The sequence below is a fragment of the Anoplopoma fimbria genome, chromosome 3, assembly GCF_027596085.1.
Source record: "Anoplopoma fimbria isolate UVic2021 breed Golden Eagle Sablefish chromosome 3, Afim_UVic_2022, whole genome shotgun sequence".
NCBI classification, from domain to species: Eukaryota; Metazoa; Chordata; class Actinopteri; order Perciformes; family Anoplopomatidae; genus Anoplopoma; species Anoplopoma fimbria.
The window spans coordinates 16,476,557-16,501,930 of NC_072451.1; the positions used below are offsets into that span (position 1 = coordinate 16,476,557).

General features: G+C 41.5%; 1 protein-coding gene across 4 annotated transcripts; it reads right to left on the reverse strand.

Moving 5' to 3' along the window:
* Positions 1-3,869: 3,869 nt before the first annotated feature.
* Positions 3,870-24,316, reverse strand: LOC129112494 (5'-AMP-activated protein kinase subunit gamma-2-like). 4 transcript variants are annotated; one of them, XM_054624618.1, is made up of 17 exons: positions 24,213-24,316; positions 24,003-24,093; positions 22,429-22,494; positions 20,320-20,581; positions 12,030-12,256; positions 9,507-9,558; positions 8,431-8,537; positions 7,647-7,728; positions 6,754-6,812; positions 6,617-6,662; positions 6,449-6,503; positions 6,208-6,334; positions 5,799-5,964; positions 5,645-5,682; positions 5,378-5,524; positions 5,199-5,292; positions 3,870-4,047 (listed from the first exon to the last, which is right to left on the reverse strand). In XM_054624618.1, the coding sequence occupies exons 2-17, from the start codon at positions 24,084-24,086 to the stop codon at positions 4,016-4,018; spliced, it is 1,644 nt and encodes a 547-aa protein (XP_054480593.1). In that variant the 5' UTR covers positions 24,087-24,093; positions 24,213-24,316; the 3' UTR covers positions 3,870-4,015. The 4 variants fall into 4 exon arrangements, with proteins under 4 accessions (XP_054480593.1, XP_054480602.1, XP_054480619.1 ...); XM_054624627.1 differs by lacking the exons at positions 20,320-20,581; positions 22,429-22,494; positions 24,003-24,093; positions 24,213-24,316 and adding an exon at positions 16,971-17,174; XM_054624644.1 differs by lacking the exons at positions 20,320-20,581; positions 22,429-22,494; positions 24,003-24,093; positions 24,213-24,316 and adding an exon at positions 12,852-12,864.
* Between the last annotated feature and the right edge of the window lie 1,058 nt (positions 24,317-25,374).

Sequence of the window (25,374 nt, forward strand, 5' to 3'; positions counted from 1 at the left end):
TAGACTTTCAAAAGAGCGTCCAGTGTGGGTGTGGATGGTGTGTGTGTGTGTGTGTGTGTGTGTGTAAGAGAAAGAGATGGGCAGTGAGAAGAGGAGGGTGCGGGGATAGTGAAGCCCTCTTGCCTCTTCTGCTTTAGGGCTACAAGGTGTAGAGGAGGCTTCCCCAGTGCTGGATATCACAGGGGAGATTGGGAGATCAAAGAAGATTGTCTGGGGTTAGTCTGGTCCAGTTTTTACCCCTCATTTGGAAGTCCATCAGATCCACTCACGGTATCCTTTGCCTCAGTTAGACGCAAACCTTTACTGCATTGAAAACTTCCTGCTGAAATCTAGCAATTTCCTTAAAATCAAGATCAAAAAGCACTCTTCGGAAACCACTCATCTCTTATTGAAATGTAAATATTCAATGAGGAGGAACTACTCATTACACCAACTGTAGAAGATGATATTTAAGTGAACTGTGTGCTGCAGTGTCACCTTGTGGCCGCTCCACAAAAACACCAGCAGGGTTTAAAACATCCCACAAAGCACAGATAGTCTGCAAATGTATACCTGGTCCTGGAACCGACAGCTGATTTCACTGAGCAGATCATCTTGAAACCTAGAGGATGAACCATCAGCTCACTCTCTGGCACATGGTTGCCTATCCCAGCTCTCAAATGTCCTCGGGGCATCATGCCACAGAGAGAAAAGGCTCCAGGGCTGAAGGCTCAACTGCTTACAGCTTTGGGGATGACTGTTCAGCCGTCTGTAGTTAGTGAGCGTCTTCTTAGTAAATGTGTGTCTAATGAAAAAAAGTGTGTCAGACAAGCGCCTGAATCTCACAGAATATGTTAATCAGAAGGAAAGAAGACATGGTGGGCATGTGGTGTAACTACCAACAACAACATCATGTCTGTGATCAGGTGCTCGGCAGCAAAAACCATACAGACCATTTGATCAAAGCCTTAAAAATAAATATATTGAAGCTCTTAAATATTTAAACACAAAGTGATGGCACTGAAAGTTAGTAGGCCCACACATACTATGACACTGCTTTCAGGTTGAGTTTGTGGAGCTGGTGTTTTCAGGGGTTTTGGATGATATAAAAAGCAAAATAAGGAATTTTATTGCAACACTGTTTTGGTGGGTCATTGTTATGGACAACAGAGAGCAAAATCATAAATATTTTCCTAGTTCAGTTCCAGACTGTAACACTGTAACCGGGCTGTTGTTTTTGCCACAGACTGGGTCAGATGGTTGTCATAAGTGTTTGACAACAATATAAAAAGGACCCTACAGAGAAATAAAACGTTCTTACTTACCTTTCGCTTGACCAGGTCTGTTTGTTATTGATTCAGTCCTCCTCTTCCTCCTCTTCCTCCTCCTCGTCCAAGCTCTTCCTTCATTTATCCTCTGGTTTAAAATAAATACGGGCGGCCATCGAATTCAAAGAGCTCACCTCAACCACATTAACAAAGTCATAAACTTATTCAGACATGACGCTGGAAATATTTCAGATAACACTGAGCTATGCCGCACGCGCCGGCCAGAAGTCGCGTTTCAAACTGTTGTCTTCCGGTAATACGTTACTTAGCGAGACTTCAGAACGAGACTTCTCCTTGATTAACACTAAAGCTTCTAATCAGCAATGTGAACCCATGAACACGTTATGTGCAAGAAATGTAGTGTATGGACAAAGAACTTACACAGGATTCTCTTTGGGTCCTTTATACTGTCTAAATTGTTATACTAGTCATACTGTTGTATAGTTTTTTTTATTATTTATCTGTTATTTATCTAAGGGCTGCACGGTGGTGTAGTGGTTAGCACTGTCGCCTCACAGCAAGAGGGGCCCGGGTTCAATTCCCGGGCTGGACAACCTTCTGTGTGGAGTTTGCATGTTCTCCCCGTGTCAGCGTGGGTTCTCTCCGGGTTCTCCGGCTTCCTCCCACAGTCCAAAGACATGCAGGTTAGGTTAATTGATGACTCTGAAATTGCCCGTAGGTGTGAGTGTGAGTGGTTGTCTGTCTATATATGTCTGCCCTGTGATAGGCTGGCGACCTGTCCAGGGTGTACCCTGCCTTCGCCCATTGACAGCTGGGATCGGCTCCAGCACCCCCGCGACCCTTAACTGGATAAGCGGTTACGGAAGATGGATGGATGTTATTTATCTAGCACATTGAACTGCACCATTACTGCTTCTTTTTGCACTTCTGGTTAGATGCTAAAACTGCATTTCGTTGTCCTAGTACTTGTACTCTGTGCAATGACAATAAAGTTGAATCTAATCTAATCTAATTTAGAAACTTTGGGATGCTAATTTGTATATGTTGGAACATTTGCATAACTAGCATGATTAGCATAATTCAGCAAATGCTTACTTGATTCTTGGACAATATTGTAGTAGTTTTGGGGGAATCGAGGATTCAGAATCCATTTCTGACGTTCTAAAAAATCTCCTGGAGATGGGATGACGCTGCTCTGTATATCGATTCGATTAAAGGGGTAGTTGAGACCATCTGTTAGTGCTTTGGGTGTATTACAGACAACAGTGGAAACCACTTGGCTATTGTAGACACATCCTTAGACGAGTGAAAATAATTAAATTAAAACTTAAGAACACAGCTTTAAAGTACATTCAGTGTCCATTTATTTTTCTGCAGCCAGAAAAATAGAAAAAGTAAAACAAAGGACATTCATACTGTTGAAGTGTAGTTTCTCATGCTTGCACATTTACAGTACATTTTGATCTGATACAAAGTCTCTTTGAACCGGACATATTGCCACAATATATTTACAAAAATAACATTAAAACTGCAGTCTCTTTAAACATGTTGACACATTCATAAAAATAAAGCTTTATGTGATCCATTTCCCCGAAAAAAAACGATCCTATTTACAGTCAAAGATGGAGATGAGTCCTGTCGAGCTACAGCAGAGATAACAGAGTTGTTTTGCATGTTTGCGAGTATGAGAGTATCTGAAGTGTCAAAACAATTTAAAGTTAATGTAAAAAAAAAAGTTTTTTAACATCTGAAAATATATTTTACGGTTTTCTAATAACATTTCAAAAATGCATCCTAAAGTAGCAATGAGTCTAAATGAAAACTGATGTAAAATGAGTGATAAGTACTCACTGACTGAGTCTTATATAATCCTTTTTGCTTCTAACCACTGCGTGTTTTTGTGCCAAAATTATTTTGATTTCATTTGGAATATTTTTTGAATTAGATCATTTAAACAGACATTCTTGACTTCTGACATGGTTTAAAATCAGAGAAAATTCAACCCAATAAAGTAACATAATGTTTGAATTATTAGTAGTATAATAATTGCACTTATTTGACAATAAAATTCAAAGGGCACAAGTTCTTGTCAGTTTTAAGTGGTGTGGGCAGGGCAACAAAAGGCACAAATAAAGATTAAGCATCGATCCCTCAATATTGGCACTGGCAAATAGTTTTGTTTTGTTTTTTAATTAGCCGCATTTCAGATGTCGTTGTTTTAGTACCAAACAATAAGTTGCATCTTTTGCTGTTCACCTTCCTACACCAAAAACTGAGAGAACAAAGTTTTTCCTGGAGGTGATGACATTCAGTACAGACTACAAAATGCAAGTAAAAATAAACTAATGACAGCAGCATGATGGTAACTACACAACCCAAAACACTGGAGCCCTTATTCATCAGGAGCAGTAGAGACTTTCCCACCTTTTACCAAGCAAGTGACCATAATGCATCTCTATTTATGTGTCCGTGTATAAATACAGTGAACTGTGTGTGTGTGCATCTGATCAGTGTTCAAACAAACAAAAACAAAGGAAAAAAAAAACACTCAGAAAATCCATCCTCAGTGCAAGAACTCCACTTCATTCAGCTGTCTAGCTCTTTGGTTTCCAAGCCTCTATAGTGCATCCGTTGCAGGGAACTCTGGGATCTTCAGGCTGGCTCTGCTCAGCCTCACTCCCCCTGCCTCAACCACCAAACGTATTAACTCCCACCAAGTCTCCTCTCCAGCTGACGCTTCCTCCCTCTCACTCAGTCAGGGTCTCCTCCTTACAGGCATCTGCAGAGAAAACGAGTAATTAGGACAGGATTTAACACAAATATTGTTTGAATGTTTCCATGCATTTTCATCATCAATAATTGTGCATAACAACCACAGCAGTGACTTGATTTTTGGAAAACCTGCCAAAAATCTACAGAAGGATCTCTCCCAACAAACACCATTTAGGCCTTCAAAAATATAATAAATCTCTAGTTAGACATACTTTCATATGTTCGACCAAAACATTTTCACAAATTTATATTTCTACGAAATTGTCAAGACTTTATTTCCCTCATCTCCCCACTTCAACGAGGATACACCAACAGCAATAAGTCAAAGGAGTAGGAGTAAGAATAATTCGGCCCACTTATCTATACAATATATAAACTGATTGTTGCGTTTTCAAAAACAAGATTTATCCTTCCTTTTGAAGCCCTGAGCAACTGCCACAGTGGACTCAATGATAATTTATCCAAATTGAGGCTGTGTTATGCACAAATATAAACATTTCAGTAAAGCCTGGGTTGAGAAACTGTAAACTCGTCCTTTAAAGTGCAGATTTAACTGCTGTGTGTAATGTTTCCTACTGATCTAAACACACGGCAGCCGCCAACACTAGAATCACTAAACACATGCAGGCATCTGTTATTTTCTCTCAGGCGTATCAATACAAAACATGTTCACATCAAAGTAGAGCTTGCTAATGGCAAAATGCAATTACATCTACTAAAAGCCAAACGTAAATTAGCCGAATTTAGAATTTGTAAAGCATCTGCACGGGACAGCTTATGCCTTGGTTTACATTCAAACAACATTTGTGATTGATGTCCCTCAATCTGTCCTTCTATGCAACTACTGTAGGACTCATCAAATACACAAAGTACAGACTTGGGATCTCTGTTCACACTTTGAAGCTGCTGTAGAAGGAAAAAACAACTCCCCCGTTTATATCAAACATATTTCAATGCCCCCCCAAAAATCCACACAACGATGCTGCACACAGCAGCATCCAGCACCACAACCAGGACGTCAGGCACCATGCGTCCTCACAGCCAGCCACAGGTGGCAACCAGGTGCGTTTCCTACCTGGACTAGGGGTAGGGCGGGGTGGGGGAGAGAGCTCAGGGTACAGAGGGGGAGTTGGGGCTAGCAATGCTGAGCATCTATACCTGCAGGGCTGAGCACCAGGGCCTGGAGGATGTCGGACAGGGAGACGATGCCCTCGATGCTGGAGCGCTCGTCCACCACCACCAACCGATGCACCTGGCAGAAAAAAACAAAACACACAAGGAAGTTATTTCTGGGTAACTTAATGTACAAATATGTCGGCCGTTTTTCTAAATCTCACTTCAGCTTTGACAATTCTGTCCACTATGGTCTCCATTGTTTCCATTTTATGGCACTTCATGACTCCTTCGAAGTACTGGGAGCGATGTTTGAGAGCCTGCGTCACCGTGATGTCCAGGTTGTTGTAGGTCTTCTCAGCAGCCAAGTTCTAAACACATACAGGAAAACGCATTGTAGAAAGTTAGACCGTGAATTAAGGAGCAGTTTAGCCTCTAATATTTGGTATTTTGTTTCTTCAAAAACAAAAATTTTAGAAATTTCAACTTACAATCACGTCAAACTTGGAGTAAATATCCACAACTTTGCCTGAAAGAGGACATAAAGAACTCCAGTATGTTAGTAACTTATTATTATTATTATTATTATTATTATTATTATTATTATGATGATACTTTGTCAACACTTGACATTTGTGAGCTTACCCGACTCATCCACCACAGGCAGGGCGGACACTCGTCTCTCCACAAAAATGTTGAGTGCTTTGATGATGGGCGTGTTCGGGTGGATGAAAGCGATGTCGTGGTACGAACCAATGCCCAGCTCCCCGAGAGTCTGCTTCATGAAAGCTGGCTTTGGCATTTCACACATCTGGAGTACACAAACACACAGTAGCATGTCAGTGGGATCACTCTCTACCCAATCTATTTAAGTAATGGCATATTTTAATCAACGCCCTCATTGGCCACTAGAGGGCAGCAGGCAAATGAAAGTGAGGACGAGATGACAGAGTTATCAGCACAAGTAATCCTAATTATCCATCATATAGATAAAAAGCTATGCAAGCTAAACACTCATTCATTGACAGACTGGCAGGGTTTGTGTTGGACTCACAAAAAGCTGGAGGAACTTGAGGATCCTCTTGTGTGTGAGAATATAAAGTGCATTCCCCGTGACGGGGTCGATGACAGGCAGGCGGTGAATTTTGTTTTTGATGAGTGTGTACACTGCATCGAATAGGCTGCAGTACGACAAACACAATGAGCAGTTAAAACAGGCAAAATCGGAGATACCGCACAGATACAAAAATATGCAATAACAGAAAAGATTCATTATTCATGGTCAGACAACGTACCTTGCGTCAGGTGATATGTTGACCAGAGGTTTGAATGTTGCCTGAAGGTAAACCTCTGGAGCAAGAAAATAAAATATGTAAGTATTTTATATTCTATTTGTAAAAACACAAATAAAATCTTACATTATGCATGTTATAGAAACATGACAGTATGACCGTGATGCTAACCTCTCCACGTCTCAAGCTTATGTTCCTCTAATTCATAGATTTGCACCTGAAATACAAGAAATAGATGTTGGTATAATAAAAAAAAGAAAAAAAGAAAAGAGGAATCCCCATGCAAACATTATGTCAAGTAGACTCACCATTGGTGACTTATAGTATCGGTGTAGTATGATGATGAAATCTGTGATTGTCAGCATTCCTGCAAAGAGAACAGGCAATAAAACACTGAATCTATAATAATCTATAAGCCTGCAGGCATTGTGTGCGATTGGGTGGATGAGAGAGCGCTTACAAGGGCGTGGTCCAAACAACACATCACTGCCCCCCCCCTCACGCTTTATCCGCACGCTGACCCAGCATTTATTATTCATCACAGGCTGACTTTCAATAAACTCTCCACAGGATTAAAACAAAAGAAAACAGCATAACAAAGCCAACTGAGCGCTGGTTTGGCTTTTGACATTCTACAACTAGTAGAAAGTTGTTGTTTTTAAGCCTGCTGGGATTATTTTTTTTTTCAACTTCTCAGAGCACTTGTCAATACAGATGAGTTACTGCTCACTATAAAGCATCGGCCTCTACAAGACATGACCAGCAGCATTAATACACAGCCTGTCCTTAATGTTCATTTAGCAATGGCCCACCAGCACAGCAAGAGAAACCAAGAGTCAAAGCTAGAGTAATTAAGAAGAATAAAGGCATCTAAACATATTTTCTTGCAAATTTCCAAGATCTCCGTCTATTCTTTGGAGATGGTATTTGACCAAAAGCTTTGCAATTTTATCTGCAATGTGTAAAGTCTTTGGAAGCCTTATTTATGATTTAATGACTCTTTAAAATTCAAACTCAATATGCCGAGCTTAGACCTTAAGAGCTAAAATATCAGAGCTGGAAAACAGAAGGTTAATAAGATTATTTTTAAACTATTTAAAATAACTATTGACACCCTATAAAATAATTAATTATGTATGTGATAAGAGCAACAACAAAAAAATGGCGAGTTAAGTTTTTGACTGGATTTTGGGGTTCTTACCCACAAAGCTTTGCTTCTCTGTGTCCCATAGTGGAGCAGCTCGCACACCGTTGGCTACCAAGGCAAAGAACGCCTTCTTCACCTGTCAAGCAATAGTTGAAATGAAAACCCCCATTACATTATACACAGTACTTCACAACAATATGTGATGACCTCATCTATTAGTTGATAGACGGAAAATAAAATCAGCAGCAATTCTGATAATCGATCAATTCAGTTGTTAAATCAAACAGAAGGGCAAACATTGACTAGTCCAAGCTTCTTAAATTTGAGGATTTGCTACTTTTGTGTTTTATATGTTTTTAAATTCAATTGATTAAATCCAGATTGTTGGACTCTATGAACTTTCTATGAATTCTTTAAGACAAATGAAGGTTTCAGCCTTCATCATCATCTGATTTTTATTTATTTTTTGTTTCAGTCACATTTCCATGGGTAGAAAAGAGACTTGTGATGTATTTAGTGATGTATGCTCTAAACTCCTGATGGCTTTGTGTTGGTTTTAGTATTTCATTTGTATTTAGCTAAGGACTCTCAAGTCCTAGCTTCAGTGGATTTAGTGGTTGAAGATCTACACATCAAAGAGGCCCGGCCTCCACACGATTACTGTTTAACCGCTTTATGACATCTCATAGAAACTGCTCCGAGGCAAATACTCCAGCACATTTTACTGAACATTAACTTTGGCTGAATGTCTTTTTCGGTTCTCAAGACAAGCAACCTCGATATCAAATAAAAGGTTTGTCTGCAGGCAAAGTGAACTTCGTTTTGTCGCAGTACTGACTTGAAGGGCCGTGTCGAACACAACCAGCTTGGAGCTTGTGGGGACGATGTCGTAGCACTTGTGGGATTTCATGAAACGCATGTAAATATCACTCTCCGGTTCAGCAGCTGTAGGAACAAAAAGGAGGAAAATACTTTTAGAGGAAGGAAGAAATCTCAAAGGGAATATATAATGAGAGCCTGAGAACAAAACACACTCGGAGCATAAACAACCATTACTGGTCCGGAACACTTACAGCCACTTTACTGCACCATCTTACTGACAATTTAGATCTGCTTTAAGCACCAACAAGTCCGGAAAACAATGGAAAAGCACAGAGAGCGGTACATGGGAACTTCGGTCCTTCACTGATAATGCAGTTTGAGATTACACAAAGTTTGCTAATTAGTTAACTAAGAAATCAAAAAATAATATTTAGTTGTGTATTATTAAATAAAGATAGAACATTGATTTGTTCGCGAGAATAATAATTGAAAATTGAAAAATTGATGGCTGGTCCGACAAATAAGCATTTTGAAGGCATATCTCTCATGCCGTCTGGATATTTGGACATTCATCATTACTTTTCTCTGATATTTTACAGATTTAACAATTACTCAATCAAAAAAAATTCTAAATTATCATCTTTAAACGTTAGTTTCAGCCTCACATGCTGCAATGACTTTTAATTACCTTTATAAAATGCAGAGGCCTATTGAATCGCTCTTTTAAATGGAAGTAGCCTCTCCAGTACTCCACAGGTAATTCCCCCATCTACCCAGACCTCATTAAAAACATATGTATTTAGATAAACGGATGTGTTAGGACAACAACGCAGTGAAGTCAGTCGCCCTGTGGAGGAAAATCCCTCCAATTTGTGACACAGTTCACAGAGGAAGAATCTGTGGCTGGAGCTGAGCAGACGCTGTCCGGATATCTGGAGCTTGGTCTGACTCTCTCTTTTCTCTTAAACACAGCTGGACCACCTGTGACATCCTGATGTTATGGAGTCACCTTCACACTCCATCTCGAACTGCGTTAGAGGTACCGGTAGTCAAAAAGGAGAGCACTAGGTCGTCGCAATGGGGGCAACTTACCATCATCATCTAGTTCAAGTTTCTCCAGCATGCCTTCGAATAACCCGTAGACCTGTGAGAGAGGAGAGAGGCAGACGTGTGCGGTGAAGATCGCAGCAACTCCTCACAGCAACACACGGGGGGAAAAAAACAAAAACTTTGCTGTAGATCGGAAGCGAGCAGCAGGGTTGAAGAGACTTTTCCCCGGCGGCCCCTAGCAGACTGTGATCACAGAGAGCTCGGTGCGCAATAAACACCAAAAAACACCACGCACACACCCACACGCGCGCACACACACACACACACACACACACACACACACACACACACACACAAAACGTCGTGCGCCACCGACGTTTCACCGATTTCAAAGAGCTCCTCCGGGTCCGCTAAATATACACAGGTTACGTGACATAAACACGGCGCTGTAGAACTGCAACTTTAATGGCACATTATCATTATTATTATTATTAGACTACACACACCCCTTAAAACTCAGAGTGGAACAGTCCTGATCCGTTTGCTGCAGTGGGGGGGGATGTCTACGCGCTGCTCAAACAAGCCACGAAACAGGCGCGCGAGAAATAATCATAATCAACCATAATAAATCTGCTGAATTATTTGTTAGTTGTAATCTACCAAACCACACTCGCCAGAGGGGGGGAAAGGTATTTTCACAGACAGCTTGGAAAAAAAAAAAAAAAAAAAAAAAATGTAGGAAGCTCCACGCGCTGTGGACACACCCCTCCATGCAGGGCAACCGGGGTGCTTCACCATATTAGGAAATCCCTTACGTTGCTTAGCAGCAAGAAGCTGGGTGTGTGTGTGTGTGTGTGTGTGTGTGTGTGTGTGTGTGTGTGTGTGTGTGTGTGTGTGTGTGTGTGTGTGTGTGTGTGTGTGTGTGTGTGTGTGTGTGTGTGTCTTGTCACGTCTTCTGAGTTCATTTCTTCTGATAAAACGAGCAACGTAGCCGACTTCCGCAAAACAACGTTGTTTTTATTTTAGAGCCTCAGCGGCAACATGACTAAATGGCACGCAAAGTGTGCTATTTGCATCTTGGGCGCAACACAGGCGAGCAGGAAATATGCTGTGTCATGCTGAGAGATTTGCACAGCCCCATTCAAAGTGTGCTAGTTGATACGCCTGATTTCCCCTGGTCCCTAATTTGCAACTGCAGCAGCGTGAGGAAGCCTGCGTCCCTGCTCCGGGATGCTAGACAGTCCCCAGTGTCTCCCCGCAATGGTGACACAGCGCTTCTCTCGCCAAACCCCCCCCCCCACTCCTGCACTTTCATAAATCTTTGGCCCTGCTGCATCACAGCGTGCACTTGGCCTGCTTTTGCTATTACGGCTAACTCCAGGGAAGCAGACGCGCATAAATCCATTAAATTGATCGCTTTTGTACTCGGATTTTTTTTTATTTTATTTTTTTTGCAAAATGAAGTAAAGCATCAGAAGATGATTTGGTCAGCCTCGCCTTATGGATGATGGAGAGGGGAGGGTGGGGGTCACAGAGAGTATGACAGGCACCAACTCATCGCTCCTCAACCACAGTCACGAGTCCTTGGGTGTTAATAACGACGGTATACAATGTTGGGGATGAAATATCGATTTACCCTCTCTGCCTAGAATGCACACTCACTCAGGGCTGACAGGTGGAGACAGACCTTCGGATAATTATTCATTAAATGGGCTCACTGGCTGTGGGAAATCTGGTATGACATCCTGACTCAGACTGTGCTGAATCCTAAATAAAACCCACAAGGAAAAACCCTTGTGACCAAACACGGAGCTAACCCCTCAGCAGTCAGTGGATTGTGCGGTGGCTTAGTCAAGCAAAAGATAATATTTAATATGCTCCGAGCAAATAGTGCAAACGCAGGCCTGTTGACACACAGCATGCTCCAGTGTCACAGTTTGAGTTTGCGTCACCCATGCTTTTTGTTCACCACTGCCCAAGTAAAACCCTTTTGACACAGAGTAGAGCAGCACATGACTCATTCACAGACTGTTATGTTGTTGCTAAAAAGGAAACATTGTTATTAGTTTTACATCTTGTGATCCATGGTGCTATTCATCAGTACTTTTAAGAAGTAAAACTGATACTGAAGTAATGCGAAGATACAGCATTTTACCTGCACATTAAGTCACATTCAGGCTTATTTTGGAGTAAAAGCAATTCATATTTCAACTTTTTTAGGAATTTACATGGATATGCTATCCCAAAGCCCCAGGACAGTTCAGTCAGTACTTCTTAACTCAAGCCACCCTCTTCTAAAGCCAGAAAAAGGCAAGTGACCTTTAAACTAATTTTGTACCCGTGATGTAAAACAACTCTACACACCAAATATATGTTTACATTCTAACATTGCTGATTGGAGAAGAAGTTACTACTAAATGCATTAGACTGAGTCATAGCCACATCCATTTCTTGATTGGAGTTCACAAGCAGTGACTGAAATGACCCAAGGCAAACAAATAACCTGAATTTATTTGACCTCAAATGGCATCTAAGAATGAGAAACATGTATGCGGTGTGACTCACTTGTTGCGAGGTAGAGTAGGATGGCACGGGGCTCGAGGAAGGGATGGGGGGTCTAGCAGAGGGAAGGCTAAGGCGCTGCCCTGTGTCTGGAGGCATGGAGATCGAGCGGGATCGGGCGCTCGCCTCCGGGCGTTCAGGGCTCGGCCCGCTCGGCTGGGCCTCCTGGGTGAACACAGGTTGGCTGCAGGCCTGGGTTGGGGTGGTGGGTGGTGTGGAGAGTCCAGAGGCTGCAGAGAAATAAATAAATAAAAATGTTCTCAATAGATACCAGAACGTATCTCTTGTTCCTCTCAATGTCTGTCCATACTTTGATTTCAGTGACAGTGAAACGCCGTGCGGATTGACATCGCTGATAGGCCTAGTTGGCAGGACTGAGGTGCTACAATGGTGACTGCTGCGGATACCATCGATGCTGTCACACGCTATAACAGACGAGGAATGCATATCTGATCCATCAGGGACTGAGAGAGTCCTGGGTACTGAGAAACAACACAAATGCCAGAGATAGAGTCTCAGCCCAGTCGCTGACAGACAGGGATGAACCACCATTAGAAAGAAAGCTACAGAAGTATATCAACTGATAGCAAGTAGCAGCACGTGGTTAGCTTTAATAGGTGCATTAAAGAAACATCGTTACTGTCACTATTTACTGTGGGGTTCCTTTTTTGTAAGGACTTATACAAGAATTTTAAATGATAAAAAAAAAAAAATATATATATATATATATATATATATATATAAATGCATTTACTTTTACAACAACAAAACTTATGTTATATTCTATATTAAATCATATTATTTTCTATCAACATATCTACAAACCTTTATGATTCACAAGCTCATTTAAAAATAATTTTACAATCTAGAGGCCCTGCAAAGCCACGGTCGACCCACACAGGTGTTTTCACTTATTTGTCAGGATTAGACCTGAGCAGAGGAATAATTATCCACAAGTGAAAACACCTGTGTGGGCGTGCAAAGCCTTTTATTCTTGTTAATCCATTCACTTGCATTGTCTATTGCTTTTTTTGTTCAAATGTTTGTTTTCATCCTTACTAACAGACGCTTTCTTAGCTCTGGGAGAGGTGGCTTGGATCCTGTGTGGTATCAGTGGCCGAAAGCTGAGAACGTAACCTTTACGTGTTACAAACAGGCTGCATGTCTTTACATTCAAATGTCAATTCATCACTCTGTGTCAATGAAAAATCCCTTGATGGAACTCCAAAGCTCATCTCATCTCAACGAATGCTCTGAAAAGTGATCAATAATGTATCAGTGTTGGAAAAAAGGAAACAATGAATCATGCAGGATGTCTTTTTCCTGTTCCTGGCTTCCGTCCACAATAACTAAGCCGATTACAACATAAGCAGCCGCATTAAACTCCGGTGTAGCAGTCAGCCACCTGTGATGCAGCTCGACCTGCCCCGGTGTCCGGTTGCAGGTGTCCGTCACGTGACAGCCCTCACATGCTCCTTCACATCAGGCATCGCGGTCTTACGCAGGGTGACATGCGACACTCACGCCTCCACCGCGCCGACATATTTCTGAGGCCGGACAATGACCGACATGGCTGATGAGGAACAAATGGTTCACATTACAAGGCCTCCACCATGAGACTTCCAGTTGACTTTTTAATCACGCCTACACATCAAACACTGGTGTGACAGTGAAGCAGCGAGTATGTAAATGTCACATGAGGACTCAACCGGCGGCACGAAAAGACAAGAATCAGTTTCTGTTGACTGGGTCATCTGAAACAAACTGAGCTTGTTATTCAAGTAGTTCAAATATATGACTGAGAAATGAAGTATTTAGGACCGTCACGCAAAGGTTAGAAAATTTCGTGTACTTCTAAATGAACCAGGACAGAAGTATCCATATTTTGAACAGCATGGCACATTGATTTTAGTTCATTCCTTGTGACTTTTCTTGCCTTCTAAATGTAATCAGACAATTATAAAAAAAAGTTCAGAGATACTTTTCATAAATGAAGCCTTGTGTGTGTCAAGAGAACATATTTCTTTGGTCTGTCCAAGTGCACTCCACACTATCTCTTGACATTTAGTTGGCGAGCACCAGCCCTCTTTGGCTTGACCTGCTTCCACAGAGTAGCCTTCTTATTTTAGCCGCGCTGTTGTGGCACATTCCACAGGAGGAGATAACAGCGGGGCTGGGAGCCCTCTCGTCAGGCTGGTTACTAGGAGGGTGGATAGACACCACACAGGAAACAGGAAAAAGATTGCTGCAAGTAGCCCAGTCCATCTAACTTTACAAACATAAAAAACACTTAACACAGTACTCTATATAATATTTTAGAAGAACATACCACATACTGATGAGATGCACTTTTGCAAAGCTCTGTCTACGCAGGAAGACAAAAGCAGCATTGATTTGCAATGTTAATCTCCACACACCTTGAAAATCAGTATAAGTAATGAGTAAAGTTTACATTTACATATTAATTCACGATGCAACTTTTTGAATCATAGATGAAACGATCAGCCAAATTAATCAATCAGTCAACTCAGACAAAATTAATCTGTGGCTACTTTAATAAATGACACCCCCTCCCTCCGTTTGTGTTATTTCCTAAATCCATGTAACGTGATTATTAGCTTGTTAGCTGTCCTGCCAATGCTAGCTAGGAAGGAAAATCTCAAACGCCGCCTTCATATCTAAGAACTGGCTTCTACGAGGCTTTAACATTCTAGAGGCCTTGCGCAGCCGCGGTCGAGGTGGTCTAAGGTGTTTTGGTAAATGGTAAACTGACTTGTACTTGTATTGCACTTTTCTTCTCTCTCAAGCGCATTTACACTATTTGTAATTCACCCAGTCTTACACTGATGGCTACCATGCAAAGTGCCACCTGCCCATCAGAACCATCTAACATTCACACACCATTTGGGGCTTAGAGGAGCCGGGTATCGAACCGCTGATCTTCTGATTAAGAGGCGACCCGCTCTACCTTCTAAGCCATTTAGTCATTTTCACTTATTTTGATTAGACCTTAGCAGAGGTCTAATTAGCCAGAAGTGAAAACACCAATGTGTGTGTGTGTGTGTGTGTGTGTGTGTGTGTGTGTGTGTGTGTGTGTGTGTGTGTGCTTGCAAAGTCTTTCATTCAAATAAGCTTCAGGAAGCTAAAATTTGATGGTTTCAATTGCATGTTGATTGAGTGTATTTCTTTAAAAAAAATAAAAATACAACCAATACAAAGAACTGAGAAGTTTGGATTACAACACACACTATGACTCCACTATATCTTTACATAACAAATAGTTGTTTGCTGCTCTATTCATGTTCAAAATCTCATACAGTATATAGCTATTTAACTCTCATTTTCCAAGCTAACACATCTCCTTGCTCCAGCTTCTCAATGGTGTAGATTTACAGTTTTTGTGTAATGTGATAGCTAACTGAATATTTTCGGGTTTTGCATGAGGTGTATATAGTGATTGGGAGGTTTAAAAGCTGCTCGGAAGGAAGCAAATTAGCAGAGGCTACTCACAATCGGTTTTTTTTATTGCAATGTACTGCAAGCCGTGTTAATGAAGCACCCGTAAAAACATATCCTCTCAGAGTGGGTGCCCCCTGAGGAGACGACAGGGTGTTTTCACGGTGACTCGTGGAGCAACGTGATCCTCATTGGTTGACATCAGAGCGGAGGCCAGGCTGCTACAGCCCTCTGCGGCCAGCCGTGTAACACAATGTATAGCGACTGTGAATAGCTATGTTTGTATGGGTGCACTGGCTATAACTGGTGGATTGTGAAGCAATAAGTGATATAAAAGTCAGTAACCCCAATTAGTAATGAGGCTTTAAAACGTATTTGTTAAGTACATCATAATATAGGCTCTCTGCAACAAAGTACTTGACAGTTGAGCAAATCAATAATTGCAGGCTCACTATTACATCGGTGTGCAAACTGCATCAAGGCAAAACATTTAAATGAGCAGTCCCAAGAAGCACACAGACTAATGACATTTTTTCATGCAGATGTCAGCAGCGACTCAGTTGCACTTCCACGGTGAAGAAGCGCTGGATCAAAGGATTTAGGGTTGAGGCTGAGGTGTCACCACGTCGTATACTGCCTTTACGATGAACCCTACAGCTTAAACAGCCGCATTTGGACGTACGTCTTTATGACGGGCTCCTCTAGTCTTCTCCACCAACGTCAGGCTGGCTCTAAATCAGGAGCTGTAACGTCTGTGATGAAGGGCCACTTCCGCTTCACATATCCGGCGTGGTGAGCTAACACTTTAGGATAGCTGCCTTAAGTCTGCATTGTGGTCTGTGCTTTTTCCTTTGGCATCCATTTTCTGTCCCTGTTCCTGTTGGCCTGCTTTTCTCATGATAAACCTGAGGGAATATTTCAAATGGAGAATGAGTCCCCGCACATAAAGAAAAGCCCCGAAAAACTCAACCTGGCACCTTCTGACTATCCCCACATCAGCTTAAGTGCTTTCTTTTGTTTTAAATAAAGTTTCTTTAAATGGAGCAGCTATTCTAAAGAGACTCCCTTAGGATATGGGACCGAAATATATTGAACTGACACGGTATCCGATAGAGTGGCTTTAAATTACTTTACCATGATGAAAGGATAACTACAAAACACATTTCACTTATTTCTGTCACTGCTTTAACATTAAACAATAAAAGGAGACATATTTATCAGGCACAATGCATTAAGCATCATGCAGTATGTGAAGCATTTAGCGTTTAGCAACTTGATAGCTTTAGGTCATAGATTTACCACTTTGGTGTCCTGTCACTATGTGCGGATGTCCTGCATGCATTTGTGAAACCGGAGACCATGTAATCAGCACCGAAACTATATGGAGAACCTAAGGCCAGAACGGTCAACATTTTTCAAATATCTGAATCCAGAACTACGGGAGGAAGCTGCAGGAAAATGGAGCGTGTGAAGAGCACAGCACATTACCGGACAGACACGAAGACTCGGACTGATGCCGCCCTCCTAGCCCATCTTGCTCCTTCCGTTTCTTGCTCCTCCTCAGGCTGCCAAACCTCTTCATGAAACGCAGTGGGTTGTGGGTTCAAGACTAAATTTGACCATGACCATCCACATCGCAATAAGGGCTGCAGAGACGGCTCGAAACTGTCTCTCAATTGAGAGTCACTCCATTTGTTAGGTGAAGAAAGTTGTACAGAAATTAAAATGAAAAGAACATCCAATTGATGTCTGCAGATCTAGAGAACGATTAGTCTTTGAAGCAGTTTTTGTCTTGAGATGGTCCTTCTTATTAAAAAGGAGGAAATTGGTCACCTTCAATCAATGGATAATGAATAAATAAAATTGTCCTCAGGACTCTTCTGCAGGAGAATAATCTAATGTTGGCAACTCCATCCAGTACAGCATTCCACTTTTACTTGGAACAGAAAATGAGAACTGCAGCAAGAAAAAGAAAAAGAAAAAGATCCAAGGAGCACAGTGCCAGCAGGAAGCAGTGCACTCTGTTTCAGCTCATACGTTTGAAGACAAAATAAACGGAAGCTGTAATTTCCGCACAGCTTCAGCTGAGAAATGTCCCTCTCGCCAGTGATGCAAAGAACTAGGACCGGAGCGCCTTTTCCCCCTCTCGGACGAGTCAGTGCTGTAAATTGTCAGGTGCAGCTGTGGGTGGCGTCTCTCTAATATAGCACGCATGTCAGCAGCCTCTAAAAGGACGCCAGTCTACAAAAGATACACCAGCGATTGGCTCAGGATGCACGTGTCCCCGCCCCCCTTTTCCACTGCCCTCCCTCTCCCATCACAGGAAAGTAAGCACAGGCACATCTGTCTCACTCTGTCTTCACACAATACATTCGGGATCGGCGACGGCACAATCTCAGCATTTCCTGAGATAAAAAAAACTACAAATAAAGACATAAAGGTTGTGGTTTCGAGCTGGGACTCCTGCAGCTCTGCCATTTGTACATCGGGTTGTCTGTTAATTTTAGGGGCCTGACCTTTAAGACTGCTGAGGCCAGTCTGCACCGATGACAGCAGGGGGACATCCCATGTCCTGTCAGCTGAGCCTCCATTCAATACAACGAGCCTCCCCGACCCGTAACAGATGGCCTGCTCAGTATCTGCTGCTTGCATTCGCTACAGTGTATCCAGTACAGATCTCAATTAACATGTTATGCAAGTGTTCCCCTCCGCTCAGTAGGTCAATGGCTAATATGAGTGAGGGGTTGAAATGTCCATGATGAAGTCTATCACCTTAAACCCCCTGTGACACTCACTGTGATTATGTTTTCAGTAGCCTAATAAAACTAATTCACTTCAGCTTGTATTTGAGGTTGCCAAAGTTCCAGATCCATGAGGATTTTAATACGGTCAACGGTGTATTTTGTTGAGCTTAGCTTCCACACACATAATAAAATCACTCTGCCCTTGTAAGGTCTGCGCTTTCTGAATTTGGAAAAGTTAAAACTGCCCGATTCTTTTATTTACTGACAATATACAGCACACAGTAGCAACAGAGAGAGTAAGAGAGAGGGGGGGATAAAAAGTCTGCATGGTTGTATGAGGAGCTGCTAAGAGTCTGGACACTTCCAGATAAGGGTATGAAAACACCACAGCTGCCTTCAACAGTGAGAGACTGACAATGTCCAGGCGATGGGAAGACATATATAGACAAGATGGGAATGAAGAGACATTCTGATCATATTTGTAGCAATTATGGATATAAATGCACGAGGGAAAACACAGTCTACTTATGCATATTATGCAACTTATACAAAATCCGATGTTCAGGAACACATAAAGTCTGAACAATTACCTCAATGTTTAATAAAATGGTAAAAAAAAAAATGTGATATAAATAATAATGATATTAATAATGATGTATAAAACTGGCCGTTTATCAAAACTAGTTTGTGACCTAAATCAAGACAAGACTATGCCTTCAGCACACCCTTGTGGCGAAAGTAGGGTGTTTACAAAAACATCCCACTACTAAAACTGGAAAAGCTGTTGGCCCACTCAGTCGTGGTATGATATTCATTTACATGCATACTTTGCCGCTATTATCATTGGCCCCGGTTCATTTGAAGCCACATCATTAGTCAGGAAAAGAAACAGAGTGGATGTAGCTTCTCGAACCACATCAAAAAAAATCCTGAGCAGCTGGCACGAGAGGGCTGTGGCCGGTGGTGTGTTTTGGTGTGTTTTTAGCTTGGTTACCATCAACAACAATCTCCAGAGGAAAACGGAGCACGCTGACTCTTGAGGTCTGGCCCTAACAGAGCTATTCCACCAGCCACTGCCAAACTGGTCCTGTGCGAGGAAACAGAAGAATGGGTGTGTGTACGAGCCAAAAACATATGAGTCATCTTTTTGCAGTTTGATGGCGCTTCCAGCAGCGCTGTTACCATGTGAAACAGGCTGGGTTTTGTTATGTAATCGGCCACAAAACTACATGGAGACATGAGAGCTGAAAATCTGCCCGTTAGGTCTGTACTTCATCAAACCAGGCCTTGTTCTGCCTCGCCGGTCTCCTTTCCACCTCTTAGCGCATGCCAGTATTACCATTATGTCATTCATGAGTTTTAATTTGGGGAATGTACTATGGCTCGACCCCCACCTGCAGGATGCCAAACCTGTAACTTAATCTAATTAACTGGCTTTGAAATGCACAGATCAATGCTGATATTGGAAGCTAAAAAAAAAAAAAAAAAAAAAAAAAAAAAAAAAAAAAAGACTCCTCTTCTGAGGATAAAGAAAGACAACCATTTTCTTTTCCTGACTGATAATGAAGGAGCATCTATCTTCTCCTCAAGCGATGGCCCATCTGTCTGATGAAGCTTATAACCATGTTGGCCTGTGGGAATTGCAAAACAAAGCATTTGATTTTTCTTTCTTTTTTTTTTTTTTTAACCATGAGGAAATCTAGGTTTCTCCTTCCTTATTAACACAATGATGTTCAATGTGTGAAGCTTGTAAATGACATGACATGTTTTTATGTCAGTTCTGTCTGTGGCTGCAAGATATCTGAACTCATGAACTCAATCGGATAGACAATGGTTCCCGTGTGTGGCTTTACCTCGAACATATAACAGGAAACCCAAATAATCTTTGAAATATCTTAGTCTCAGCTACTCTGTCTTACTTCCTTTATAACCGTCTTCCTCCTAGACCCGCTTTTGCAAAAGAGAACACCAGAATTAATCTGCGTTATTGCATACTGTATTTAATATAAAAAAAAAAACCCACATTTGTAGTCAATCCACCAATTGACATTACAGCAGTCAATATTCGGTGCAATGTTAATGTTTCGACTCACCTCTCCTGGTTCTGGAGAAGATTTTGATGCTTGCAGGTGTGGAGCTGGATGAGGAGCGGAAGATACCACTGAAGCTCAGTCGGCGGGGGGACTTGGGTGGGGAGTCCTGATGGGAGGGATAGGGGAAGATAGTTCTTGGGGAGCCTGAGCCGGCCCTGAACTGCACCGGAGCAGACTGAGAACATGGGGGCGAAGTGGCGCTGGCCGGGCTCCTCGCAGACATCCCTTTGGTGGGGCTGGCCGAACGGATGCGACGCTCTCCCTGAAACATAATAAATATTTTCCTGCACTTTTAAAAAGGTGCGTTTTTTATGCTCAGAGTGTACCCTCAGTGTAACGTGAGACAGTGGGAGGCCGCACAGCGCAGCTTATCTGTAAAAAACTGATAGACGCATAACAACACGGAGAGATTTATTGTGAAATGAAAGTCACTGATTGCAGTTTTTGCTTGAGCTCGCTCTTCTTTGGTTACTTCTTCTTTTTTTACACGCACACGCACACGCACACACACACACAACATTGTTTTGTTCAGTCAGCCACATTGTAACAGTTAATTAAAGGGAAATGTTCTTTCATGATTTATAAAAGTTATTGAGATACAAAACATATTGATTCTTTACATTCTTAAACAAAGTGCTCTTTGAAGCAAACCGTTTTCACTTGTTAATTTGCATTCTGGAGAACATTTCATCAAAACCAACCAGATCTTAGGCAGAAATATCTCATTTTAACTGCACATACAGCTTTAAAAGACTTAATTAGAGCTGAGCAGCAAAATATTTCCACAATTTGCTATCAATGCTGCATTCACAATGTTAACCATTAAGCATGTATTTCATAAAAACAAGCACAAACCCATTGGTTCTCCATCTGCCTCTAAGACTTAATATAATGCTGCATAAGGGGCATCGTGTTTAAAGGCCTCACCCTCGGTACGAGTCAGTAACAGCACCATCAGGTTCACTCTCTGACAATCAGCCCTCATCTTAGTTAAACAACACAGAGCCTATTTTTCATTATGACTTTCTGTGTTTATGAGTCTGTCTTTGCAAGGTTAATATCATGTAAACAGACTAATAAATTCTTCTCTTTTTCGCCGTGCAGATACCAAAACAAAACAGAAGGGACGGCAGCCAATCTAGCCGGAGACAGAGAGCGCCTCCTCCCACTACTGACTGCTGTCTGCTCTAGATGTGCCAACAACAAATCTTTTAACCATTCGTGGGCACTGATAGAGAGCAGCATTATAAGTCGCAGCAATCTCCACGCTCGGAGGGGTGTATTTACATAAAACAATAAAATGTAACAGGAGTGTTTTGGTAACATTGTCAGTAGCCCCATATAATAACCAGGCTCAACTAAACAGATGCATGATGATATGAAGTGCAAAGAAAAGAGCCACTGCACTGTAATGGACGGATAATAAAATCAAAACGGGAAGAATTGTTTCGTCTGGTCTGCTTCACAAAGGTTCAGAGTGGTATTTGCTCAGAGGCTAGCCCTACTCCATGCGCACATTTCTGTTTAAACCAATCCTGTGACAAGTCTGAGGGAGGCAGAGCACACACCCATTATTTCTCTTTGCCAACAACTCCAACTCTGTCATTGTGCAAGAGCTTGTTAAGGCAAGTGAACAGTTATCAGGGTTTGTTTCTGGATTTAAATGAGCTGTTTAAAACACACAAGAGAAAGCAGGTTTTTATCAGAATTACACAAATGTGACTGATGTAAAAGTGAAATATGCAGTGTGGTGGATATGAGGTAATGATCAAGGATTACTTCTATTCAAATCAATCAGAGCAGACAGTAGGAAGAGACCGCTTTCTTTTAGAAAAATCAATTTCCTGTATGTGATCCGGCTATTGCCTGGACACAGCGGGTGTAATGTTACTGTAAGCCAGGGAGGGTTGGCAGAGTAGAAGAGATGGCCTTGAGTAATATTTTGCTCTCCCAAATCCATGTCTAAATGTGTTCAAAGCCAAACAAACAAGAGCGTAAGAGACAAAATAAATCATTTACTGGGGGAAAAAGCAAGCTTGAGAAAACAAACATTGGAGAGTAATTGAAAAGTCATGACAGATTAAAAAATTCGGAAAATAATTTCTGTACCGTCTGAGTGCCACTTTTGGTTGAGCCGCTCGTGTCCACTTGTGGGGAAGTAAACGCACCAAAGTCCTGCAGATAGAAGAGTTCTTAGTATCAAGGATAAAGATAACTTTCAGGAAATACAGTAGACAAACAAAATGGCAAGTCATAACATGAACACCTGCTTAGCCAATACATGCTGCTTTTGCCAGTTCTGAAAAATGGACATTGATGTCCCTCATCAATTAGAGGGAAGGTGAAGATGTTTGACAAAAGAAAAGAAAAACATGCTCCAACAATGCGGAAACCTGTGCAAGCAAATACAACACATAACCTTCCCCATACCAAGGGCTGAGTTTTACATTCCTCTCTAGAGCTCTTCAGCAGAGAGACAGATTGATTAGATAATTAGTTGACCACACAAACCTGTTTTGATATATATTACGCAACTGTGTCTGTGTTTCCACCAGGTTGAGGTTAGAGAAGTTCATGTGGTGGAGGGAAGCTCCAACATCAAGCACTTGAGCACCGGCCACAAAACTGTGTTGTTTCACAAGCTGACTTCCTATTGGGGGAAGTAATTTTTCTAATCTATACAGCTGTGCATGAACGCATCATAAAAACTCAAATTACACTTTCAGCTGCATTTTTGTTACGCCGTTTTCCGACCTAAAATAAGTCTAAACCATTGCACGCAATCTCCCAAAGGACACGCAGGTTGTATCCAATCCATTTGCAATTAAGTTGGGGAAAAGCATGCAGGTGGATCTGACGGATGCCATCCAATAAACACATGCCTGTGAGCTATTGTAACACGGCTGTTATCCATGCTACGAGACAAAACAAAGTGAGTTGTCACCAAAGTGTGCTCACAGTATCGAGAAGATGTTTTGACCTTGGAAAACATAAAAAGGTACAATAAAGCTCAGAGCACAGAACAACTAAAAACCCAGACATCATCAACTGCCCACTTTGATGAATAGAGGCCTCTGTGAATCAGGCCTGGCCACTGAAGTAAATACACCTAATGTTAAATAAACAGGTCCTCAGTTTATTCGTAATGAAATGTGACTTGATGGTTTGGATCATGATGGTTCCTCTAGAATGTTCCCCCTGCTTGTTATTACTTGTTTTTCCTCGCAATACTTACATGCTTAGAGAGAAAAACATCCAGTAGATTAATATAGATAATGCAGTCATCGGTTTTTTTTCGCAGCCTTATAATAATGACGTTAGTTGTTAAAGCCAGGGTAGTTAGCTACAATGACTTCACATTAAAAGACTTACTGTTGAAAAAAATTTTTTCCAACGGTTGCAAACACACGTTTCTAGCGTCCTTAACGTGGTCTCAGAAGGTAAAAGCCAACATTTTGTGGAAGTTACCAGACCCGAGGACTGAAAAGTCGTGATAGAGACAGCTGTCAATCACGCACGTTCTTCTAAGGCGCATGCAAGTACAGGCAGAGACGCAACACAAAAACGTATTTTTAACGACTAGAAGTCCAACAAGTTCAGCAACAAGCCCATGTTTATTTTTTTTATTTTTTTTAAAACATTCGCATTAAGAAGCAAAATGAGTTGATACTTCACCGACTCACTGGCATGTTTATCCGCAGACTTCGTTTCCTCTTTGGCATTTTCTTTGAGCTATCCTTGCCAGACTCCATCACCGTGCTTCCCATATTCTTTCTTCAAAGGAGCCAAAAAACAAATTTAAAAATAAGAAGTGTATTAACTAACTGTTGTGTCGCCACTGCTGGCCATCAACAGCCGCCTCCACCTTCGCTTGAGCTGCCCCTTCTACTTACTACGAGCACGCACACAGGCGCAGCCTCATCCACCAGGAAGTAGGCTTGGCCGTGAAGAGAGGCAGGGCACGCGTCCTCGAATGAGTTCTCTTCTGTGGTTACAATGACGCGGACTGTTTACAGGTGTTATGTCGCAGTCTGCTACCCCGAGAAATGTGTGTCCCATGTCGTGTTTACGGCTTCGGTCTCACGCCGGAGAGAGAACATAACACCCCTCCGTCAGTCGAGTTATTTGATAATTACTTGGACCACACAGTCCAATAACCTTCCAGCAGTTTCTTTAGAATGAGTGGTGATTTTAACACAAAGCTCATTTGTTCTTATAAGGAAGTGGGGCTGTACATTTCCCATGTTTACTTGCATTTCTGGAAAAACGCATTTCCTTTCCCTCCCACATTAATTTCCTTGTACGGTGGCAAAACAAGAAAAGGCAGAGGAGGCACAGAGCCAGGAAAAACAAGTTTTTGAAAAGGAAGCTAATTTCGACACTACACCAGGAAGTGTGCTGTGTAATGAGATGCTTCACCAACAGATGACAGCACGACTCATCGACAGGAATTTAATGCAACGTCGACCCAAACCAATTGGCTAAGTACATAATAATAATAATAATAATAATAATAATAATAATAATAATAATAATAGTCAAAAATATATAATAAATGTTGCAAAGTGAAAGCAGCAAGACATTGATATAACTATTTAATATAAATCAGAACAGAACTCATCTTTGATCTACATTCATTCTAGTTCAGCTTGATATGATTTACTGTTCTGTGTACAAGAATTCAGTGATGACAGGGTCTAGAGTCTAGACCCTGATGTTGATCTAATGTTGATTTTGAGATACTGCTAATACCAATAATGCACTAAATAGTCTACTATTTAGTGCATTATTGGTATTAGCAGTATCTCAAAATCAATTCTAAAATCCAATTGGAGCCAGAGCAAGGATGCTAAAATGGGGGACATGTTGTTGGCATAAATAGCTTTCTGCAATCTGCAAAATTATAAGCCATATTGCTAAAGAAACAGGATTGACAAATAAATAAAATTGAAATTACTATCCATTTTTTTAAAGACACAGAGAGGGCGATAATGCAAAAATCACCAAGATGTTACTGCCTGTCTAATATACACAATGGCCTAAATAGGACATCTT